Source organism: Scyliorhinus torazame, chromosome 18, assembly GCF_047496885.1.
Source record: "Scyliorhinus torazame isolate Kashiwa2021f chromosome 18, sScyTor2.1, whole genome shotgun sequence".
Classification (NCBI taxonomy): Eukaryota; Metazoa; Chordata; class Chondrichthyes; order Carcharhiniformes; family Scyliorhinidae; genus Scyliorhinus; species Scyliorhinus torazame.
Window position 1 is genome coordinate 39,283,200 of NC_092724.1, and position 23,516 is coordinate 39,306,715.

At 52.0% G+C, this 23,516-nt stretch overlaps 1 protein-coding gene across 1 annotated transcript in view; it reads right to left on the bottom strand.

Annotated features, from left to right (window-relative positions):
• LOC140395143 (dedicator of cytokinesis protein 7-like) overlaps positions 1–23,516 on the bottom strand; it is a 353,436-nt gene that overhangs the window by 98,040 nt on the left and 231,880 nt on the right. Inside the window, exon 28 of the mRNA XM_072482618.1 lies at positions 6,063–6,193. Coding sequence (XP_072338719.1) covers positions 6,063–6,193 — 131 coding nt within the window. The remainder of the gene's footprint in view (positions 1–6,062; positions 6,194–23,516) is intronic.

Below are 23,516 nucleotides of genomic sequence, written 5' to 3' on the forward strand. Positions count from 1 at the left end.
AGGAAGAACCTTCGGATACTGGGTCTCCCTGAGGGTGTGGAAGGAGTGGACTGTGGAACGTACGCAAGTACGATGCTGAGCTCACTGATGGGTGCTGAGGCCCCTACGGGCCCCTTGGAGGTGGAGTGGGCAAATCGGATTCCGGCGAGAAGACCAAAAGCGGGAGAACCACCCAGGGTGATAATCGTGCGATTTTACCGCCTTAAGGATAGAGAAGAGGTCCTGAGATGGGCTAAAAAGGTGCGGAGTAGCAGATGGGAGAATGCAGTGGTACGGGTATACCAGGATTGGAGTGCGGAGGTGGCGAGAAGGAGGGCGAGCTTCAACCGAGCCAAAGAGGTGTTGCATAAAAGGAAGGTGAAGTTCGGGATGCTGCAACCGGCAAGACTATGGGTCACGTATCAGGAGAGACACCATTATTTCGAGACGGCGGAGGAAGCATGGACCTTCATCAAAGAAGAGAAATTGGATCGGAACTGAGGGACTGATGCTGCAGGAAATGTTATTGTTAATGTTACGGTGGAAGTTAATTGAGAATTAAACAGGGAAGGGGGGAGACATTGGGGAAATGTGGGCGCCGGTGAGGGGGGAAAGACGGGACATAGTTGGAGAATGGGGAAGGGGAGGGGGAGGGGAAAGGGAGCTGCGCCATAAGAGGCGGGTCAGGTAAAGGGATGTTCCCGCACCAGAAAGAATAAGGCGGGAAGACAGGCGCAAGGCGGATGGGAGTTCCCCACATGGGGGGGGTCGAGGAGTGAGCAGGAGTAGCCGGGGTCAGTTGAAGTCAGCTGACTTACGGAAGTAATATGGGGGGAGCAATCATGCTAGAAAGAGATCTAGCGGGGAGGGGGGGAGGGAGGGGGGGGGGGTGGGGGACAACTGGGTTGCTGCTGCGGAAATCCAAAAGGAAATGGCTAAAGAGTGGGTGGGGGGGGATGGTGTGCGACGCTGGGGGAGCGAGCGGGAGCGCGGAGGCGGGATATGGGACTGGCCTAGAGAAGGTAATGGCTAGTCGACACGGGAGGGGGGCAGGTAGCCCCCTAGTGAGGCTGATCACGTGGAACGTGAGAGGCCTGAACGGACCGATAAAAAGGGCCAGAGTGCTCGCGCATTTGAAAGGACTAAGGGCAGACGTGGTTATGCTCCAAGAGACGCACCTAAAGGTGGCGGACCAAGTTAGGCTAAGGAAAGGATGGGTGGGACAGGTGTTCCACTCAGGACTGGACGCAAAGAATAGAGGGGTGGCCATTTTGGTGGGGAAACAGGTCGCATTTGAAGCAAAGAACATCGTAGCAGATAGCGGAGGTAGATATGTAATGGTGAGTGGCAGGCTGGAGGGAATGGAGGTCGTGTTGGTTAACGTGTATGCCCCAAACTGGGACGATGCGGGATTTATGAGACGGATGCTGGGGCGTATACCGGACCTGGAGGTAGGAAACTTGATTTTAGGAGGGGACTTTAATACGGTGCTGGACCCGGGGCTAGATAGATCCAGCTCAAGGACCGGAAGAAGGCCGGCAGCGGCCAAGGTACTTAAGGGGTTTATGGACCAAATGGGGGGAGTGGATCCATGGCGATTTCTTAGACCTAGGGCTAGGGAGTTTTCCTTCTTCTCCCATGTCCATAAAGTGTACTCCCGGATAGATTTTTTTGTTTTGGGAAGGTCGTTGATCTCTAGGGTGGAAGAAGCCGAATACTCAGCCATAGCGGTTTCGGATCATGCCCCACATTGGGTGGACCTGGAATTAGGAGAGGAAAGGGAGCAGAGAACACTCTGGCGATTAGATGTGGGACTGATGGCGGATGAGGGAGTGTGTGCAAGAGTGCGGGGGTGTATTGAGAGATATCTGGAGGTCAATGACGACGGCGAGGTCCCTGTGGGAGTGGTATGGGAAGCACTAAAAGCGGTGGTCAGAGGAGAGCTGATCTCCATTGGGGCCCACAAAAGGAAAACAGAGGCCAAGGAAAGGGAAAGATTACTGGGGGAGATTTTAAGGGTGGATAGGGAATTTGCAGAGACCCCGGAGGAGGAATTGTACAGGGAGAGGAGACGACTCCAGACGGAATTTGACCTTCTGACCACCAGAAAGGCGGAGGTACTGTGGAGGAAGGCACAGGGGAGGAGGTATGAATATGGGGAAAAGGCGAGTCGCCTGTTGGCTCATCAATTGCGAAAGAGGGCAGCAGCGAGGGAGATAGGAGGAATTAGAGACGAAAGGGGAGACACGGTGCGAAGGGCAGGAAAGATAAATGAGGTGTTCAAGACCTTCTATGAGGAACTGTATAGGTCTCAACCCCCAGAGGGAGAGGAGGGGATGCGGCAGTTCCTGGACCAATTGAGGTTCCCGAAAGTGGAGGAGCGGGGGGTGGTAGGCCTGGGGGCACCGATTGGGGTGGACGAGGTTATTAAGAGACTGGGAAGCATGCAAGCAGGGAAGGCCCCAGGACCAGACGGGTTCCCGGTGGAGTATTACAGAAAATATGTGGACTTGTTGGCCCCGTTGATGGTGAGGACGTTCAATGAGGCCAGGAAAGGGGGGACTCTACCCCCGACGATGTCGGAGGCGACGATATCGTTAATTTTGAAGAGGGATAAAGATCCGTTGCAGTGCGGGTCCTATAGACCCATTTCATTGTTGAACGTGGACGCCAAATTGTTGGCAAAGGTACTGGCATCGAGGATAGAGGACTGTGTCCCGGGGGTGGTGCACGAAGATCAGACAGGGTTCGTAAAAGGGAGACAACTGAATGTTAACGTGCGACGACTATTAGGGGTGATAATGATGCCCCCAGTGGAGGGGGAGGCAGAGATAGTGGCGGCAATGGACGCAGAGAAGGCATTTGATAGGGTGGAGTGGGAGTATTTATGGGAAGTGTTAAAGAGGTTTGGGTTTGGGAACGGGTTTATTAGCTGGGTTAGACTTCTTTATGGGGCTCCAACGGCAAGCGTAGTTACAGGTCGACATAGATCGGAGTATTTCCGACTATATAGGGGAACAAGACAGGGATGCCCGCTGTCTCCATTGTTGTTCGCGTTGGCAATTGAACCTCTGGCCATGGCGTTGAGAGACTCCAGGAAATGGAGAGGGGTGATTAGAGGGGGAGAAGAACACCGAGTCTCGTTATATGCGGATGACCTATTGTTATACGTGTCGGACCCAGCGGGGGGAATGATAGAGGTTATGCGAATTTTGAGGGGGTTCGGGGATTTCTCGGGGTATAGGCTAAACATGGGGAAGAGTGAATTATTTGTGATACATCCAGGGGACCAGAGTAGAGAGATAGAAGGCTTGCCTCTAAGGAAAGTGGAAAGAAACTTCCGATACCTGGGGATTCAGATCGCTAGGAGTTGGGGAACCTTGCACAGACTTAATCTGACACGGTTGGTAGAACAAATGGAGGAGGACTTCAAGAGGTGGGACATGCAGCCTCTATCGCTGGCGGGCAGGGTGCAAGCAATTAAGATGATGGTCCTCCCGAGGTTCTTATTTGTATTTCAATGTCTCCCTATACTAATCACTAAGACCTTTTTTAATAAAATAGACAGGAGCATCACGAGCTTCGTGTGGGCAGGGAAAGTTCCGAGAGTAAGGAGGGGGTTCCTTCAGCGTAGTAGGGACAGAGGAGGATTGGCACTACCGAACTTGGGCGATTACTATTGGGCCGCCAATGTGGCAATGATACGTAAATGGATGATGGAGGGTGAGGGAGCGGCGTGGGAAAGACTGGAGAGAAAGTCCTGTAAAGGGACGAGTTTAGAGGCGCTGGTGACGGCGCCGCTACCGATCTCACCTAAAAAGTTTACCACGAACCCGGTGGTGGCGGCAACATTGAATATCTGGGGACAGTGGAGGCGACAGAGAGGGGTGCGGGGAGCCCTGGTGGGGTCCCCAATCAGGAACAACCATAGGTTCACCCCAGGAAGAATGGATGGAGGATTTCAGAGCTGGTTCCAGTTGGGAATTAGGAGGGTGGGAGATTTATTTATAGATGGGACTTTTGCGAGCTTGGGAGCATTGGAGGAAAAGTATAAGTTGCCCCGGGGAAATTTCTTGAGATATATGCAGGTGAGGGCATTTACTAGACAACAGGTGAGGGAATTTCCGTTGCTCCCGACACAGGGGATACAGGACAGGGTGCTTTCAGGGGTGTGGGTCGGAGAGGGCAAGGTGTCAGAGATTTACCGAGAGATGAGGGAAGAGGGGGAGGAGTCGGTGGGCGAACTAAAAGGAAAGTGGGAAGAAGAACTAGGGGAGGAGATAGAGGAGGGTATGTGGGCTGATGCCCTAAGCAGGGTAAATTCCTCTTCCTCATGCGCCAGGCTTAGCCTGATTCAATTTAAGGTGCTACATAGAGCACACATAACGGGAGCAAGATTGAGCAGGTTCTTTGGAGTGGAGGACAAATGTGGGAGGTGTGGTGGGAGCCCGGCAAACCACGCACATATGTTTTGGGCATGCCCGGCACTGGAAGGGTATTGGAAGGGAGTGACGGGAGTGATTTCGCGGGTGGTGAAGGCCCGGGTCAAACCAGGCTGGGGGTTAGCTCTATTTGGAGTTGCGGAAGAGCCAGGAGTGCAGGAGGCGAATGAGGCTGACGTTGTGGCCTTTGCGTCCCTAGTAGCCCGGCGCAGGATCCTACTCATGTGGAAGGAGGCGAAACCCCCCGGACTGGAGGCCTGGGTAAATGATATGGCGGGGTTCATTAAACTGGAGCAGATAAAGTTTGCCCTGAGAGGATCGGCTCAAGGGTTCACCAGGCGGTGGCAGCCATTTCTCGACTACCTCGGGGAACGTTAGAGGGAAGACAGATGACCGGCAGCAGCAACCCAGGGGGAGGGGGGGGGGAGGGGGGGGGGGGTTAGTTTAGGTCAAAGATAAAGGGGTTTTGTTACTTGTGTATTGTTTAAAATTTCTGTATTGTTATTGTTGCGTTTGCTTTGTAAGAGGGGAAAAATTGTTGTTTGGGAAAAAATTTTCAATAAAACATTTATAAAAAAAAAAATGTAGGATGAATCAGAGGGTTAAAGATGAACATGGTGGGAAGACTGTGCAATCGAATGGCTGTCTCATGGAAGGGTCTGGGGCAGTGACCAGGAAGCCACCATGTTCATCTTTAACCCTCTGATTCATCCTAGATAACAGATTGTCCTGATGTTGCTCGTGCCAGGGTGGAAATGCTGGAGGGTGTTCCATATTCCTATCCCGTATTCCCACCATTTAGCCAAGATAATGGCCAAAATTGTCTGGGATCTTCCAGTCCTGCCAACAGTGACCCCCTCCATGTTCCCCAGTGATTTTAAAAGAAAATGTTTTTATTGGGTTTTGTTATACATGGTATAAATACAAATATACTCAAAATTAGAACGTTTTTTTAAAAAACAATAAGTGGGTGGGGGGGGGGGGGGGGGGTGGCCTGGGTGGTGCCCCTAATGCTATTTACATTCTGGTCAGTTTTTTATTATTATTCATTTGTGAGAGCTTCGGCCTTGGACCGTTCCTTCTTCCTGCTTTAGCTCAGTGTGCTAGACAGCTGGTTTGTGATGCAGAACAAGGCCAGCAGCGCGGGTTCAATTCCAGCTTACCCGAACAGGTGCCGGAATGTGGCGACTAGGGACTTTTCACAGTAACTTCATACTTGTGACAATAAAAGGTTATTATTATAATTATTATTCTTTAGTCTTCCTTTCGTCTTGCTGTGTTTGTTGTGGCCGTTGTCTTCTCCTGGGTTTTCTACTCCATTTGTGTTCCCCTCTCTTTTCTCCCTTCTGGTTCTCTTCTATTGTCGTGTCCCCCCCCCCCCCCCCCCCCGCACCCTCCCTCCTCCCCCTTCTTCTCTGCTACCCCCTTTTTCTCTCCCACTGGGTTTGGCTACCCCTCCTTGTTTCCCTGGATCTTCCCTTACCCCCCTCTCTCCTATTGTGTCTTGGCTACCTCTTCCTAGCTCCTGACTACTTAGTTGGGACTAGTCTGCACTACTGGAGTCAGACAAAGAGTCAACTCTGGCCCCCCCCCCCAAAAAAAAAAACCCAGCCTGGACTGGAAAGAATTAATCACGCTTACCCCTGTGATGGGAGTCGAGTATCTATTCGTTGAGGGACTGGGCGGTGTCAACACAACTGGCGACGTGAATATGAGGCTGGCGACATTTCTGGGATTCGCATAGCGTGCATTCAACTTACTCCTGTCAGAATCTTTTTAAAAAAGGGAACAGACCATAGCTTAGGGAGCGTGACTGAGCCTGGGAAAATAGAAATAATCACCTTTCACGTTCCTGCAAAGGGTCAATGACATAATAAAAGCAAATTACTGCAGATGCTGGAATCTGAAACGAAAGAGAAAATGCTGGAAAATCTCAGCAAGTCTGGCAGCATCTGTAGGGAGAGAAAAGAGCTAACGTTTCGAGTCCGATGACCCTTTGTCAAAGCTAAGTCAGAAAGTGGAAAATATTTATACTGTGGAGTGAGAATGAAAGATGATTTTTTTTTTTAAACAAAAAATATACTTTATTCATAAAATCTATAATAAACATTACAGAACATTTTGAATTGTCTTGACTGTACACTTTCATCAGAGTTACACATTCCCTTGACTTTCTTCCATTCAATTGGGATGACATTACCCACAGATTACCCACACTGGGCAGCACGGTGGCATTGTGGATAGCACAATTGCTTCACAGCTCCAGCTCCCAGGTTTGATTCCGGCTTGGGTCGCTGTCTGTGCGGAGTCTGCACGTCCTCCCCGTGTGTGCGTGGGTTTCCTCCGGGTGCTCCGATTTCCTCCCACAGTCCAAAGATGTGCAGGTTAGGTGAATTGGCCATGATAAATTGCCCTTAGTGTCCAAAATTGCCCTTAGTGTTGGGTGGGGTTACTGGGTTATGGGGATAGGGTGGAGGTGTTGACCTTGGGTAGGGTGCTCTTTCCAAGAGCCGGTGCAGACTCGATGGGCCGAATGGCCTCCTTCTGCACTGTAAATTCTATGATAAATATCCCTCTTTACGTTACAATTCTTTCTTAAATATTTACATTGTCATGTTTCTTTTACACATTGGAGTGTTGATGACCCAGACCGAGGGGGGTTTACACTGTTACCCGTCCCTCGGTGTACATTTGCTGGCATGACCTTACAGTGACCTTTCCCCGTTGCGTCTTGGTGGCAGCTGCCCCAAGCTGGAGTGCGTCCCTCAGCACGTAGTCCTGGACCTTGGAATGTGCCAGTCTGCAACACTCGGTCGAGGACAGTTCTTTGCACTGGAAGATCGGCAAGTTTCGGGCAGACCAAAGAGCGTCTTTCACCGAGTTGATGACCTTCCAGCAGCAGTTGATGTTTGTTTCAGTGTGTGTCCCTGGAAACAGTCCGTAGAGCACGGAGTCCTGTGTCACAGAGCTGCTCGGGATGAACCTTGACAAATACCACTGCATCTTTCTCCAGACCTTCTTTGCAAAGGCACATTCCACAAGGAGGTGGGTGACCATCTCATCTCCCCCACAGCCACTCCGAGGGCAGCGTGAAACGGTGCTGAGCCTTCGGGTGTACATGAAGTATCTGACGGGGAGGGCCCTTCTCACCACCAGCCAAGCTAGGTCTTGGTGCTTGTTTGTAAGTTCTGGTGATGAGGCCTTCTAACAGATGACTCTGACAGTCTGCTTAGGGAACCGTCCAACATCCTCCACAGTCTCCTTTTCCCTGAGGGCCTCGAGGACATTACGTGCTGACCACTGCTTCATTGCCTTGTGGTCAAAGGAGTTTTTCTTCAAAAACTTTTCCACAAGGGACAGGTGGTACGGCATGGTCCAACTACTTGGAGCGTTCCACAGCAATGAGGCCAGGCCCATCCTTCGTAACACCGGAGACAGATAGAACCTCAGTATGTAGTGACACTTGGTGTTTGCATACCGGGGGTCCACACACAGCTTGATGCAGCTGCACACAAAGGTGGCCATCAGGATGAGGGAGACGTTGGGTACGTTTCTCCCTCCCTTATCCAGGGCTTTGTACATGGTGTCCCTTTGGACACGGTCCATCTTGGATCTCCAGATGAATTTGAAGATGGCCCGGGTGACTGCTGCGGCGTAGGGTCGGCTAATGGGCCAGACCTGCGCTACGTGCAGCAACACTGAGAGTTCCTCACACCTGATGACCAGGGATTTGCCCACAATGGAGAGGGAGCGTTGCTCCCACCAGCCCAGTTTCTGTCTTACCTTGGCAATGCGGTCCTCCCAGTTTTTGATGCACGCCCCAGCCGATCCGAACCATATCCCCAGTATCTTCAGGTAATCTGACCTGACAGTGAAGGGAACAAAGGACCGGTCGGCCCTGTTCCCAAAGAACATGGCCTCGCTCTTGCCGCGGTTTACCTTGGCTCCCGAGGCTAGTTCAAACTGATCGCAGGCATTCAACAGCCTGCGTACAGACGCGGGATCCGAGCAGAAGACGGCGACCTCGTCCATGTACAGGGAGGCCTTAACTTGCGCGCCTCCGCTGCCTGGGATCGCCACTTTTCTTATACCCGGATCCTTCCTGATGGACTCGGCAAAGGGTTCTATGCAGCACACAAACAGGGCCGAGGAGAGAGGGCAGCCCTGCCTGACTCCAGATTTGATCTGAAACTTTTCTGATTCCCACCCATTGATCGAGACTGCGCTATAGATGTTTGTGTAGAGCAGTTTGATCCAATTGCGAATTCCCTCCCCAAACCCCATTTTGGAGAGCACATCCTTCATGTAGGTGTCATATTCTGTCAAAAGCCTTCTCCTGGTCAAGGCTGATGAGGCAGGTGTTCGCCTTCCTGTCCTGCATGTAGGCGATCGTATCCCCGAGTAGCACGGGGCTATCAGAGATCTTCCTGCCAGGTACAGTACAGGTCTTGTCAGGGCGAATGACCGACTCCAGAGCAGAACTGACCCGATTGGCGATGACCTTGGCTAGAATTTTATAATCCACATTCAACAGTGAAATGGGTCACCAATTTCGAATTTCTTCCCTTTCCCCCTTCTGCTTGTAGATGAGGGTGATGATGCCTTTCCTCAGAAACCCAGGGAAACCGGGTGCTAATGGCCACAAAAACCAAGGGGAAAGAGTGCAATGACGGTTCCTCACACATTTAAGTGAAGTTAACTGTAAAGTGTCAATCATGAGTAATTCAGTAGGGCGTGATTTAATGTAGGTGTGGTACAACAGAAATGGAAAAGTATTTATTAAAGCAAAACAATGTTTATTCTATGAACTCAAGTTAACCTTTTTAAAACATACAGTGAACATCTTAGCAACCGTCAAATCAAATACAACCCCCAAAGAATACAACACTAAGTAATCCTTAATAGCTTCCCAAACAACATCCAAAAGACAAAAGAAGCACCTTTTAACAGAAGCACATTAGGTTTACATTCACTACTGAGAACATTTATAATTCTGAATTCACCAAATGATCAAGAGATAGTCTTTTCATGGCAGAGAGATCAACAGTACACCTGCTCTGTCTGGCTTCAGCTCCAACACTGAAAACAAAACTAAAACACACCCTGCAGCAAACAGCCTAAAACAAAAGTAAAAAACTGATAGACAGCCCAGCTCCACCCACACTCTGACATCACTGCAGTAATATGAGCAGCCAAACATTTCTTGAAGCGACATTCTCATGACAGCATTCAATCTTTCGCTACACTAGGAAGTTCCAGCGAGCAGGGCCCATCACTGTACTAAATGGGGCTATGTACGGCTTCAGCCTGCCGTTGAAGCCCCTTATCAAATACAATTTTCTAACCTTGTGTTTCTTGGCACTGTAAGCACCAGGAAACACGAGGCTAAACATGCTCGCTATGGGACTTTGTTGCCATTTAGTTAATTCACGCCCTTAGAGTAGCTCACCGAGGATCGCAGAACCACACCCGCTACTCCCCATTTCCCACCCTCAAGTTAGACAGCATGAACACTGATAGCAAGTGTACGAAAAAAACCTTTCGAACTATTGTGTCTGCACTGGAATCTTTTCCCAGTTGCAGATATAAATATAACAAAGCCCCAGCTGTGCACGTGATTTTATATCTTTGGTTTATGGAAGAAAGAACTTGCATTTATATGACTTTCATGACCTCAGGACGCTCCATAACATGTTAAAGCCCGTGAAGTCCTTTTTGAAGTGTAGTTGCTCTTATAAGATGTAGGGGCAGAAGTAGGCCATTCAGCCCATCGAGTCTGCTCCACCATTCAATGAGATCATGGCTGATCTGACATAATCCTCAACTCCACTTTCCCACCTTATCCCCCTAACCCTGGATTTCCTTACTATTTCCACAGCTCTGCGATAAAGACTACCCTCTGAGAGAAGAAATTCTGTCTTAAATGGCTGACCCCTTACTCTGAGATTATGCCCTCTGGTCCTAGACTCTCCCACAAGAGGAAACATCCTCTCACCGTCTATCTTGTCAATCCCCTATATGTCTCAATAAGATCGCCTCTCATTCTTCTAAACTCCAATGAGCACAGGCCCAGCCTACTCAACCTCTCCTCATAAAAAAATCCCTCCATACCCGGGATCCACCAAGTGAACCTTCTCTGTGGCATAATATGCACTCATGTTCATAATGAGATCCAGACAGGCAGTGATGGACACACACAGGAACCAATCACCACACAGAATACAGAACAACCAATCACCAGGCAGGACACTACAGGGTACATTACCAGTATAAAACACACGAGGCAGGAAGGCTCGGCCTCTTCGTACTGGTGATAGCTGTAGAAACAGTCAGGGTGCAATGTACAGTCAGCACCTACTACACATGGCACAGAGCAAGTCTGGGCAAGCCAGACCAAGGTTAGCAAGCTTAGATTAATAGAGTGTTGACCCACAGCGAACTGTGTACATTACTCGGCAAGTTCAATAAAGCAGTGTTGAACCATCTACAGCGTTGGAAGCCTGTTTTCAAGTGATACTGCATCGAGTTGCAGTCCGTGTTAATCCAACATATGTAACACATCATGGTACCAGGAAACTATTAACTCTAACAGACCTACCTCGAGTAAACCTGAAACGAACGGAAAGCAAGTAGCAAACAGCCAGCGGTATGGAAAAGATCCAGGCCCCTCCGCAGCTCCGGATCTCCGGCAACCTCGGCGCCAACTGGAGGGTCTTCAGACAGAAGTTCCTCCCATACCTCACGGCATCCGACCTTGAGGAAGCATCAGATGCCAGGAAAATCGTGCTGTTCCTGTCGACGGCGGGGGATCACGCCATCCACATCTTTAACTCGCTCACGTTTGCCCAAGGAGAAGGTAAAGCAAAGTTCCAGACCATTCTGCAAAAATTCGGCAGCCACTGTGAAGTCGAGCTAAATGAGAGCTTTGAACGGTACATCTTCCAACAGAGGCTTCAGGGTAGGGACGAACCTTTTCACTCCTTTTTGACTCATCTCCGCATCCTAGCGCAGTCATGTAACTATGACTCGACTGCTGATTCCATGATTCGGGATCAGATCGTTTTCGGGGTCCATTCCGACTCCCTGCGGGAGCAGCTCCTTAAAATCAATCGTATGACCCTCCCGATCGCCATTGAAACGTGCGTTGTCCATGAACATTCCAGAAATCGCTACTCCCACATCAAGGCGGCAGAAACGGCAAAACTAGCTTCCCATGAGGCAGAAAGTGTACAGGCCATCGCTAGGCAGCAGGGCCTGAGCATTGAGGAGAGCGGCCGTTTCGCGGGTTTCAGTGGCCGTTTCGTGGGCTTTCCATGGGGCCCCACGCAGGCGCACCACCACTGGGAGGACAATGCGGCCGAAAACCCTCCTGCACATGTGCGAATGTTGGCTGACCGCACTGCGCAGGCGCGAAGGCGCACGGAACGCACTGACGTCAGTGTCATGACGTGCCAAAATTGTGGCTCCGCCCATTTAAAGCGGCAATGCCCAGCCAAAGGAAGGCGATGTCTACAATGTGGAAAGCCTGGGCATTATGCGGCCTTATGCAGGTCCGCTCCACCAGTCAAAAGCCCAGCTCCAACGCAGACCTGTCCACTACATACAGTAAGGCATGCAGGTTTCGATCCCGAAAGCCCAACGGGCCCACATGATGACTGCCTCAAGTCTCCATATCAGGTGGGCATTATCACCACACGCGAGAATGTCTCCTCCACTCATGCAAAGTGCCTCTCAATCCTAAGTGTGGATTCTGGTGAATGGCGCGCTGTCGTTAAAGTGAATCAGTGCAGAATCCAATTCAAACTGGACACTGGTGCGTCTGCAAACCTCATATCCCGGGCAGACCTCGACAGCATCCGAGACCAACCCAAAATTCTTCCGCCAGCCTGCCAGCTCCTTGATTATAATGGCAATTCCATAGCTGCTAGTGGATCGTGTCATCTAGTTGTATCCCACAAGGCAAGACGTTAAGATTTGAGATTGTCAGGCCTGACAAGGCATCCCTGCTCGGTGCCTGTGCATGTAAACTCCTTAATCTGGTACAGCGAATCCATGCCATGTCCTCTGCACCTCCGACTGCCTCATCTCATGTGAATCTACAGGCTGACATAGACGACATCCTCACTCAATATCCCGATGTGTTCGATGGGATGGGCACGCTCCCGTATCGCTACAAATTACTACTCAAGCCGGCTGCCACCCCAGTCATTCATGCACCACGCCGGGTGCCGGCTCCTCTAAAGGATCGTTTAAAAGTGCAGCTGCAAGAGCTCCAAAGCCAGGGCATCATTTCAAGGGTCACGGAACCAACTGGGTCAGCTCCATGGTCTGTGTGAAGAAGCCCTCAGGCGAAATACGAATCTGTATCGATCCCAAAGACCTCAATCGCAACATCATGAGGGAGCACTACCCGATCCCGAAATGGAAGAATTAACCTCTGAGATGGCACACGCCAAATTCTTTACCAAGCTGGACGCCTCACGTGGTTTCTGGCAGATACAACTGGACGACTCCAGCAGGAAGTTCTGCACGTTTAACACTCCGCTCGGCAGGTACTTTTACAACCGCATGCCTTTTGGTATCATTTCAGCCTCCGAAGTCTTTCACCACATAATGGGGTAAATGATGGAGGGCATCGAGGGTGTGCGAGTCTATGTAGATGACGTGATAATCTGGTCCACGACCCCCGAGGAGCATATAGATCGGCTCAAACAGGTCTTTAAAAGGGTCCAAGCGAATGGCCTCAAGCTAAACAGGACCAAATGCTCATTTGGTCTGTCATCAATTAAATTTCTGGGTGACCAAATATCCCAGCAGGGTGTGCAACCTGATTCCGACAAAGTAATGGCAATCAATGCCATGAAGACCCCAGAGGACAAAAAGGCGGTACTACGCTTCCTGGGGATGGTGAATTTTCTGGGAAAATTCATTCCTAACATGGCATCCCACACCACAGCCCTCCGGCATCCAGTAAAAAAGACCACAGTATTCCAGTGGACACCAACACATCAAGCAGAGTGGATGGAGCTCAAGGCAAAGCTCACCACGGCCCCAGTCCTGGCGTTCTTTGACCCGACCAAGGAAACTAAAATATCCACGGACGCAAGCCAGTGGTGTGGTGCTCCTCCAGAAAGATGACACCTCGTCCTGGGCTCCAGTGGCATACGCATCCAGGGCCATGACTCCGACCGAGCAAAGGTACGCACAGATTGAAAAGGAGTGCCTGGGTCTCCTAACAGGAATCGTTAAATTCCACGATTACGTATACGGTCTGCCAATGTTCACGGTGGAAACAGACCACAGACCCTTAGTCCACATCATCCAGAAGGATTTAAATGACATGACGCCCCGGCTACAGTGCATTCTTCTGCGACTCCGACGATATGATTTCGACCTCGTCTACACACCGGGCAAGGAGCCCTATCCAGATGCATCACCAAGCCCCGCGAACATGTAGACTTCATTCGCCAAATTGAGGCACAGGTGCAGATGTGCGCCAGCAACCTCCCGGCCACTGATGAACGTGTCGTCCAGATACGAGCAGAAACTGCCAAAGACCCTCTGCTGCAAAGGGTAATGCACCACCTCGCAAATGGGTGGAGCAAGGGGCAATGCCCCCAGTTTTTTAATGTCAAGGATGATTTGACGGTTGTTGAAGGGATCATTCTGAAGCTGGATCGAATTGTTATCCCCCACAGCATGCAGGCCATGGTGCTCAAGCAGATCCATGAGGGTCACCTTGGAGTTGAGAAATGCCGACGCAGAGCTCGCCAGGCAGTTTACTGGCCTGGGATCAGCCAGGACATCTCCAACATGGTCCTCAATTGCACCACATGCCAGAGATTCCAATCATCTCAACCCAAGGAGACGCTCCAACAACATGAGCTCGTGACCGCTCCGTGGTGCAGGGTGGGAATAGACCTCTTTCACGCAAATGGGCGTGACTATGTACTTCTGATCAATTACTTTTCGAACTACCCAGAAGTTGTGAAGCTGTCGGACCTCACGTCAAAATCAGTAATCAAGGCCTGCAAGGAGACGTTTGCCAGGCACAGTATACCACTCACAGTGATGAACAACATCGGTCCATGTTTCCACAGCCAAGAGTGGTGCAACTTTGCACAATCCTACCACTTCAAGCATGTCACATCCAGTCCCCATTACCCGCAGTCAAACAGGAAGGTGGAAAAAGGGGTCCACATTGTCAAGCAGCTGCTCTGCAAGGCTGAAGACTCTGCATCTGATTTTAACCTTGCACTGTTGGCAGACAGGGCAACCCCTCTGTCGACTGGTCTGTCTCCGGCTCAACTACACATGAATCGCAACCTGCGGACAACTGCTCCAGCCATCCACGTTCCAGACCTTGATCACCTCACGGTGCTAAGAAAGGTGCAGTGACTCAGGGACCAGCAGAAGATCACGTATGATGCTCGTGCCACTGATTTGCCTGTGCTGGCTCCAGAAGATGTTGTTCGCATCAAGCTGCCTGAGGGAGGTTGGTCAGCCCCAGCTGTTGTTGTACGACAGGCTGCCCCCAGGTCTTTCATTGTTCGCATGGCTGATGGCTCCATTCTCAGGCGCAACAGAAGGGCACTGCGCAAAGTTGCCTGCCCACCACCACCTGACCACACACCTCCGTATGTCAAGATGCCTCCTCCGGACATTTCAAACCACGAGCCCGCCAATCTGGCAGCAATCCCGGCTGTCGAGACGCCGGCGTCCACTCCGCCACCTCTGAGGCGGTCGACAAGAATCCGTCGCCCACCACAAAGACTGGACTTATAGACTTTAATTGTGTAAATTCTGTTCACCTTGTTCTGTAGTGCACGGTAGACACCTTCCCATGTATATATGTTCACTCACCATTTTGCACAGTCACACATGTAAATACAAGCACACAGCCACAAGCATCCAAAATTTATTTAAAAAGGGGAGATGTCATAATATGCACTCATGTTCACAATGAGATCCAGACAAGCAGTGATGGACACACACAGGAACCAATCACCACACAGAATACAGAACAACCAATCACCAGGCAGGACACTACAGAGTGCATTACCAGTATAAAACACACGAAGCAGGAAGGCTCGGCCTCTTCGTACTGGTGAAAGCTGTAGCAACAGTCAGGGTGCAATGTACAGTCAGCACCTACTACACATGGCACAGAGCAAGTCTGGGCAAGCCAGACCAAGGTTAGCAAGCTTAGATTAATAGACCCACAGCGAACTGTGTACATTACTCGGCAAGTTCAATAAAGCGGTGTTGAACCATCTACAGCGTTGGAAGCCTGTTTTCAAGTGATACTGCATCGAGTTGCAGTCCGTGTTAATCCAACTTATATAACACTTCACTCTGGACGGCCTCCAATGTCTTATACAAGGGGACCAACACTCTTCACTGTTGTAATGGAGGAAAACAGGGCAGTCAGCTTGCACATAGCAAACACTCATAGACAGCAATCTGATAATGGCCATATAAGCTGCTTTAGTGATGCTGGCTAAGGAATAATTATTGACCAGGATACCAGGAAAAACATGGGATCTTTTCTGTCCACCTTAGCAGGCAAATGGAGTTTTGATTTGATATCGGATTTGAGAAACAGGGGCCGAGACTCTCCGACCCCCCGCCGGGTCGGCGAATCGCCGGGGGCTGGCGTGAATCCCGTTGGTTGCCGAAGTCTCTGGCACCGGATATTCGGCGGGGGCGGGAATCGTGCCGCGCCGGTTGGCGGGCCCCCCCGCGCGATTCTCCGGCCCGGATGGGCCGAAGTCCCGGCGCTAAAATGCCTGTCTCGCCGGCATAAATTAAACCACCTACCTTACCGGCGGGACAAGGCGGCGCGGGCAGGCTTCGGGGCCCTGGGGGGGGGCGCGTCGATCTGGCCCCGGGGGGTGCCCCCACGGTGGCCTGGCCCACGATCGGGGCCCACCGATCCGCGGGCGGGCCTGTGCCGTGGGGGCACTCTTTCCCTTCCGCCTCCGCCACGGTCTCCACCATGGCGGAGGCAGAAGAGACTCCCTCCACTGCACATGCGTGGGAAGCTGTCAGCGGCCGCTGACGCTCCCGCGCATGTGCCGCCCGAAGATGTCATTTCCGCGCCAGCTGGCGGGGCACCAAAGGCCTTTTCCGCCATCTGGCGGGGTGGAAATTCGTCCCACGCCGACCTAGCCCCTCAAGGTTGGGGCTCGGCCCCCAAAGATGCCCGCACCTTTGGGGCGGCGCGATGCCCGTCTGATTGGCGCCGTTTTGGGCGCCAGTCGGCGGACATCGCGCCGCTTCCGGAGAATTTCGCCCCAGGGTGCTGGATTCTCCGCCCCGCCGTGCCACATTTCAGGTTCACCCCGCCGGCGGGATGCTGGTCAATGGGGTTTCCCATTGTAGGGCAGCTCTACGCCATCGAGAAACCCCCGGGCTGCCAGCAAAGCGGAGCACCGCTGGTGGAGAATCCAGCCCAGGGCCTCCCACAGCACTCCCTCGGTACTGCCTTAGAGTGTCAGCCTAGATTTCTGTGTTCCTGCAGTGGTACTTGAACTCAGAACCTTCCGATTCAGAGGCCAGAGTGCTGACTGACACCTGTGACAATTTGCCCTGGCACAATTCCTCATTTGTCTTTACAGTCGGAAGTTTGGTTCCACTGCAGACGGTTCTTTGGGCTGCTTGATTTCCTCTCTCCTCTCTAGCCTCTACTATGTGGCTTCACAGCAACCAGCTGTCACTTAATGAATCCAGTGTCCTTATCTCAACCCTCCATATTGGGTTATGTGTACCAGCCACACTTACTGGAAATAAATATTTTTGCACGTTGTGATTAAGTGGAAGCATGGGCTTAGCAACTGGTCAAGCAGAAATAGAACACACCCAATTGAACAAACCAAATTTATACAGAGAATCAATCAGCAAATCCCAGGCTTCCAACATGAACAGATTTACATCAAGGTCCCAGAAACAGGATGTGCAGCACAGGAAACGGCCCAAGCAGCCCATGTGGTCTTACTGGTGTCTAAGTTCCACAAGAGTTTCCCCCCATCACCTCCTCATCAAACCCTATCAACAGAAGCTTCTAGTCCTTTCTCCCTCTCATACTCAGCTTGTTGCCTACATTATAACAGAAGTACTTCACGGACTGTAAAACGCTTATTTGGAATGACCATAGGTTGAAAAGGTGCACACGCATGCACATACACACATACACACACGCACACACACACACACAGACACACACACACACACACACAGACATACACACACATACACACACAGACACACACACAGACATACACACACACACACACATACACACACATACACACACATACACACACACACACACATACACACACACATACACAGACATACACACACAAACACACACACATACACACACATAAACACACACACACACATACACAAACACACACACATACACACACAGACATACACACACAAACACACACATACACACACACACACACATACACACACACAGACATACACACACACACACACACATACACACACAGACATACACACATACATACACATACACACACACACATACAGACATACACATACAAACAAACACATACACACACACACACACACATGCCTTTTTATCCCCTTTGATGTATCTGCAATATTTGCAGAGATTGGTTCTTTAATTAGAGGCTCTTATTAGTAAAATATAGGATTAAAATTATTTTGCTGCCGTTCCAGATTTGAGACAGAGGATTGTATTTCTGGGAAATGCTTCCATATCCTTACATCATGCTGATTACTCACACCGACACTCCCTCATCATAACCGTGTTCAGAGCCTTCCCGTCAGACTGAAACTGCTGCTGCCCGCTCGCACCTCAACTGACCAACAGGGAGCAGCTCAACTGACCAACAGGGAGCAGCTCAACTGACCAACAGGGAGCAGCTCAACTGACCAACAGGGAGCAGCTCAACTGACCAACAGGGAGTAGCTCAACTGACCAACAGGGAGCAGCTCAACTGACCAACAGGGAGCAGCTCAACTGACCAACAGGGAGCAGCTCAACGGACCAACAGGGGGCAGCTCAACTGGGCAACAGGGAGCAGTTCAACTGACCAACAGGGAGCAGCTCAACTGGGCAACAGGGAGCAGCTCAACTGACCAACAGGGAGCAGCTCAACTGACCAACAGGGAGCAGCTCAACTGGGCAACAGGGAGCAGCTCAACTGACCAACAGGGAGCAGCTCAACTGACCAACAGGGAGTAGCTCAACTGACCAGCAGGGAGAAGTTCAACTGGGCAACAGGGAGCAGCCCAACTGACCAACAGGGAGCAGCTCAACTGACCAACAGGGAGCAGCTCAACTGACCAACAAGGAGTAGCTCAACTGACCAACAGGGAGCAGCTCAACTGGCCAACAGGGAGCAGCTGAACTGACCAACAGGGAGTAGCTCAACTGACCAACAGGGAGTAGCTCAATGGCCAATGGGGAGTAGCTCAACTGACCAACAGGGAGCAGCTCAACTGACCAACAGGGAGCAGCTCAACTGACCAACAGGGAGTAGCTCAATGGCCAATGGGGAGTAGCTCAACTGACCAACAGGGAGAAGCTCAACTGAACAACAGGGAGCAGCTCAACTGACCAACAGGGAGCAGCTCAACTGACCAACAGGGAGCAGCTCAACTGACCAACAGTGAGCAGCTCAACTGACCAACGGGGAGTAGCTCAACTGACCAACAGGGAGAAGCTCAATGACCAACAGGGAGCAGCTCAACTGACCAACAGGGAGCAGCTCAACTGACCAACAGGGAGTAGCTCAAGTGACCAACAGGGAGCAGCTCAACTGACCAACAGGGAGGAGTTCAACTGGACAACAGGGGAGAAGTTCAACTGGTCACCAGGGAGAAGTTCAACTGACCAACAGGGAGCAGCTCAACTGACCAACAGGGAGGAGTTCAACTGGCCAACAGGGGAGCAGCACAACTGGCCAACAGGGAGCAGCACAACTGGTCAACAGGGAGCAGCTCAACTGGTCAAAAGGGAGAAGTTCAACTGGCCAACAGGGAGCAGGTCAACTGGTCAACAGGGAGAAGTTCAACTGGCCAACAGGGAGCAGCACAACTGGTCAACAGGGAGCAGCTCAACTGGTCAACAGGGAGAAGTTCAACTGGCCAACAGGAAGCAGCTCAACTGACCAACAGGGAGCAGCTCAACTGGGCAACAGGGAGCAGCTCAACTGACCAACAGGGAGCAGCTCAACTGACCAACAGGGAGTAGCTCAACTGACCAACAGGGAGAAGTTCAACTGGGCAACAGGGAGCAGCCCAACTGACCAACAGGGAGCAGCTCAACTGACCAACAGGGAGCAGCTCAACTGACCAACAAGGAGTAGCTCAACTGACCAACGGGGAGCAGCTCAACTGGCCAACAGGGAGCAGCTGAACTGACCAACAGGGAGTAGCTCAACTGACCAACAGGGAGTAGCTCAATGGCCAATGGGGAGTAGCTCAACTGACCAACAGGGAGCAGCTCAACTGACCAACAGGGAGCAGCTCAACTGACCAACAGGGAGCAGCTCAACTGACCAACAGGGAGTAGCTCAATGGCCAATAGGGAGTAGCTCAACTGACCAACAGGGAGAAGCTCAACTGACCAACAGGGAGCAGCTCAACTGACCAACAGGGAGCAGCTCAACTGACCAACAGGGAGTAGCTCAACTGACCAACAGGGAGCAGTTCAACTGGGCAACAGGGAGCAGCCCAACTGACCAACAGGGAGCAGCTCAACTGACCAACAGGGAGCAGCTCAACTGACCAACAGGGAGCAGCTCAACTGACCACCAGGGAGCAGCTCAACTGACCAACAGGGAGCAGCTCAACTGACCAACAGGGGGCAGCTCAACTGGGCAACAGGGAGCAGTTCAACTGACCAACAGGGAGCAGCTCAACTGGGCAACAGGGAGCAGCTCAACTGACCAACAGGGAGCAGCTCAACTGACCAACAGGGGGCAGCTCAACTGGGCAACAGGGAGCAGTTCAACTGACCAACAGGGAGCAGCTCAACTGGGCAACAGGGAGCAGCTCAACTGACCAACAGGGAGCAGCTCAACTGACCAACAGGGAGCAGCTCAACTGGGCAACAGGGAGCAGCTCAACTGACCAACAGGGAGCAGCTCAACTGACCAACAGGGAGTAGCTCAACTGACCAACAGGGAGAAGTTCAACTGGGCAACAGGTAGCAGCCCAACTGACCAACAGGGAGCAGCTCAACTGACCAACAGGGAGCAGCTCAACTGACCAACAAGGAGTAGCTCAACTGACCAACAGGGAGCAGCTCAACTGGCCAACAGGGAGCAGCTGAACTGACCAACAGGGAGAAGCTCAACTGACCAACAGGGAGCAGCTCAACTGACCAACAAGGAGTAGCTCAACTGACCAACAGGGAGCAGCTCAACTGGCCAACAGGGAGCAGCTGAACTGACCAACAGGGAGTAGCTCAACTGACCAACAGGGAGTAGCTCAATGGCCAATGGGGAGTAGCTCAACTGACCAACAGGGAGCAGCCCAACTGACCAACAGGGAGCAGCTCAACTGACCAACAGGGAGAAGCTCAACTGACCAACAGGGAGTAGCTCAATGGCCAATGGGGAGTAGCTCAACTGACCAACAGGGAGAAGCTCAACTGACCAACAGGGAGCAGCTCAACTGACCAACAGGGAGCAGCTCAACTGACCAACAGGGAGCAGCTCAACTGACCAACAGGGAGCAGCTCAACTGACCAACAGGGAGTAGCTCAATGGCCAACGGGGAGTAGCTCAACTGACCAACAGGGAGAAGCTCAACTGACCAACAGGGAGCAGCTCAACTGACCAACAGGGAGAAGCTCAACTGACCAACAGGGAGTAGCTCAACTGACCAACAGGGAGCAGTTCAACTGGGCAACAGGGAGCAGCCCAACTGACCAACAGGGAGCAGCTCAACTGACCAACAGGGAGCAGCTCAACTGACCAACAGGGAGCAGCTCAACTGACCACCAGGGAGCAGCTCAACTGACCAACAGGGAGCAGCTCAACTGACCAACAGGTGGCAGCTCAACTGGGCAACAGGGAGCAGTTCAACTGACCAACAGGGAGCAGCTCAACTGGGCAACAGGGAGCAGCTCAACTGACCAACAGGGAGCAGCTCAACTGACCAACAGGGAGCAGCTCAACTGACCAACAGGGAGCAGCTCAACTGACCACCAAGGAGCAGCTCAACTGACCAACAGGGAGCAGCTCAACTGACCAACAGGGAGTAGCTCAACTGACCAACAGGGAGCAGCTCAACTGGGCAACAGGGAGCAGCTCAACTGACCAACAGGGAGCAGCTCAACTGACCAACAGGGAGCAGCTCAACTGGGCAACAGGGAGCAACTCAACTGACCAACAGGGAGCAGCTCAACTGACCAACAGGGAGTAGCTCAACTGACCAACAGGGAGCAGCTCAACTGACCAACAGGGAGCAGCTCAACTGACCAACAGGGAGCAGCTCAACTGACCGACTTGGAGCAGCTCAACTGGCCTACAGGGAGCAGCTCAACTGACCAACAGGGAGCAGCTCAACTGACCAACAGGGAGCAGCTCAACTGACCAACAGGGAGCAGCTCAACTGACCAACAGGGAGCAGCTCAACTGACCAACAGGGAGCAGCTCAACTGACCAACAGGGAGCAGCTCAACTGACCGACTTGGAGCAGCTCAACTGGCCAACAGGGAGCAGCTCAACTGACCAACAGGGAGCAGCTCAACTGACCAACAGGGAGCAGCTCAACTGACCAACAGGGAGCAGCTCAACTGACCAACAGGGAGCAGCTCAACTGACCAACAGGGAGTAGCTCAACTGACCAACAGGGAGCAGCTCAACTGACCAACAGGGAGCAGCTCAACTGACCAACAGGGAGCAGCTCAACGGACCAACAGGGAGCAGCTCAACGGACCAACAGGGAGCAGCTCAACTGACCACCAGGGAGCAGCTCAACTGACCAACAGGGAGCAGCTCAACTGACCAACAGGGGGCAGCTCAACTGGGCAACAGGGAGCAGTTCAACTGACCAACAGGGAACAGCTCAATTGGGCAACAGGGAGCAGCTCAACTGACCAACAGGGAGCAGCTCAACTGACCAACAGGGAGCAGCTCAACTGGGCAACAGGGAGCAGCTCAACTGACCAACAGGGAGCAGCTCAACTGACCAACAGGGAGTAGCTCAACTGACCAACAGGGAGAAGTTCAACTGGGCAACAGGGAGCAGCCCAACTGACCAACAGGGAGCAGCTCAACTGACCAACAGGGAGCAGCTCAACTGACCAACAAGGAGTATCTCAACTGACCAACAGGGAGCAGCTCAACTGGCCAACAGGGAGCAGCTGAACTGACCAACAGGGAGCAGCTCAACTGACCAACAGGGAGTAGCTCAACTGACCAACAGGGAGCAGCTCAACTGGGCAACAGGGAGCAGCTCAACTGACCAAAAGGGAGCAGCTCAACTGACCAACAGGGGGCAGCTCAACTGGGCAACAGGGAGCAGTTCAACTGACCAACAGGGAGCAGCTCAACTGGGCAACAGGGAGCAGCTCAACTGACCAACAGGGAGCAGCTCAACTGACCAACAGGGAGCAGCTCAACTGGGCAACAGGGAGCAGCTCAACTGACCAACAGGGAGCAGCTCAACTGACCAACAGAGAGTAGCTCAACTGACCAACAGGGAGAAGTTCAACTGGGCAACAGGGAGCAGCCCAACTGACCAACAGGGAGCAGCTCAACTGACCAACAGGGAGCAGCTCAACTGACCAACAAGGAGTAGCTCAACTGACCAACAGGGAGCAGCTCAACTGGCCAACAGGGAGCAGCTGAACTGACCAACAGGGAGCAGCTCAACTGACCAACAGGGAGCAGCTCAACTGACCAACAAGGAGTAGCTCAACTGACCAACAGGGAGAAGCTCAACTGGCCAACAGGGAGCAGCTGAACTGACCAACAGGGAGTAGCTCAACTGACCAACAGGGAGTAGCTCAATGGCCAATGGGGAGTAGCTCAACTGACCAACAGGGAGCAGCTCAACTGACCAACAGGGAGCAGCTCA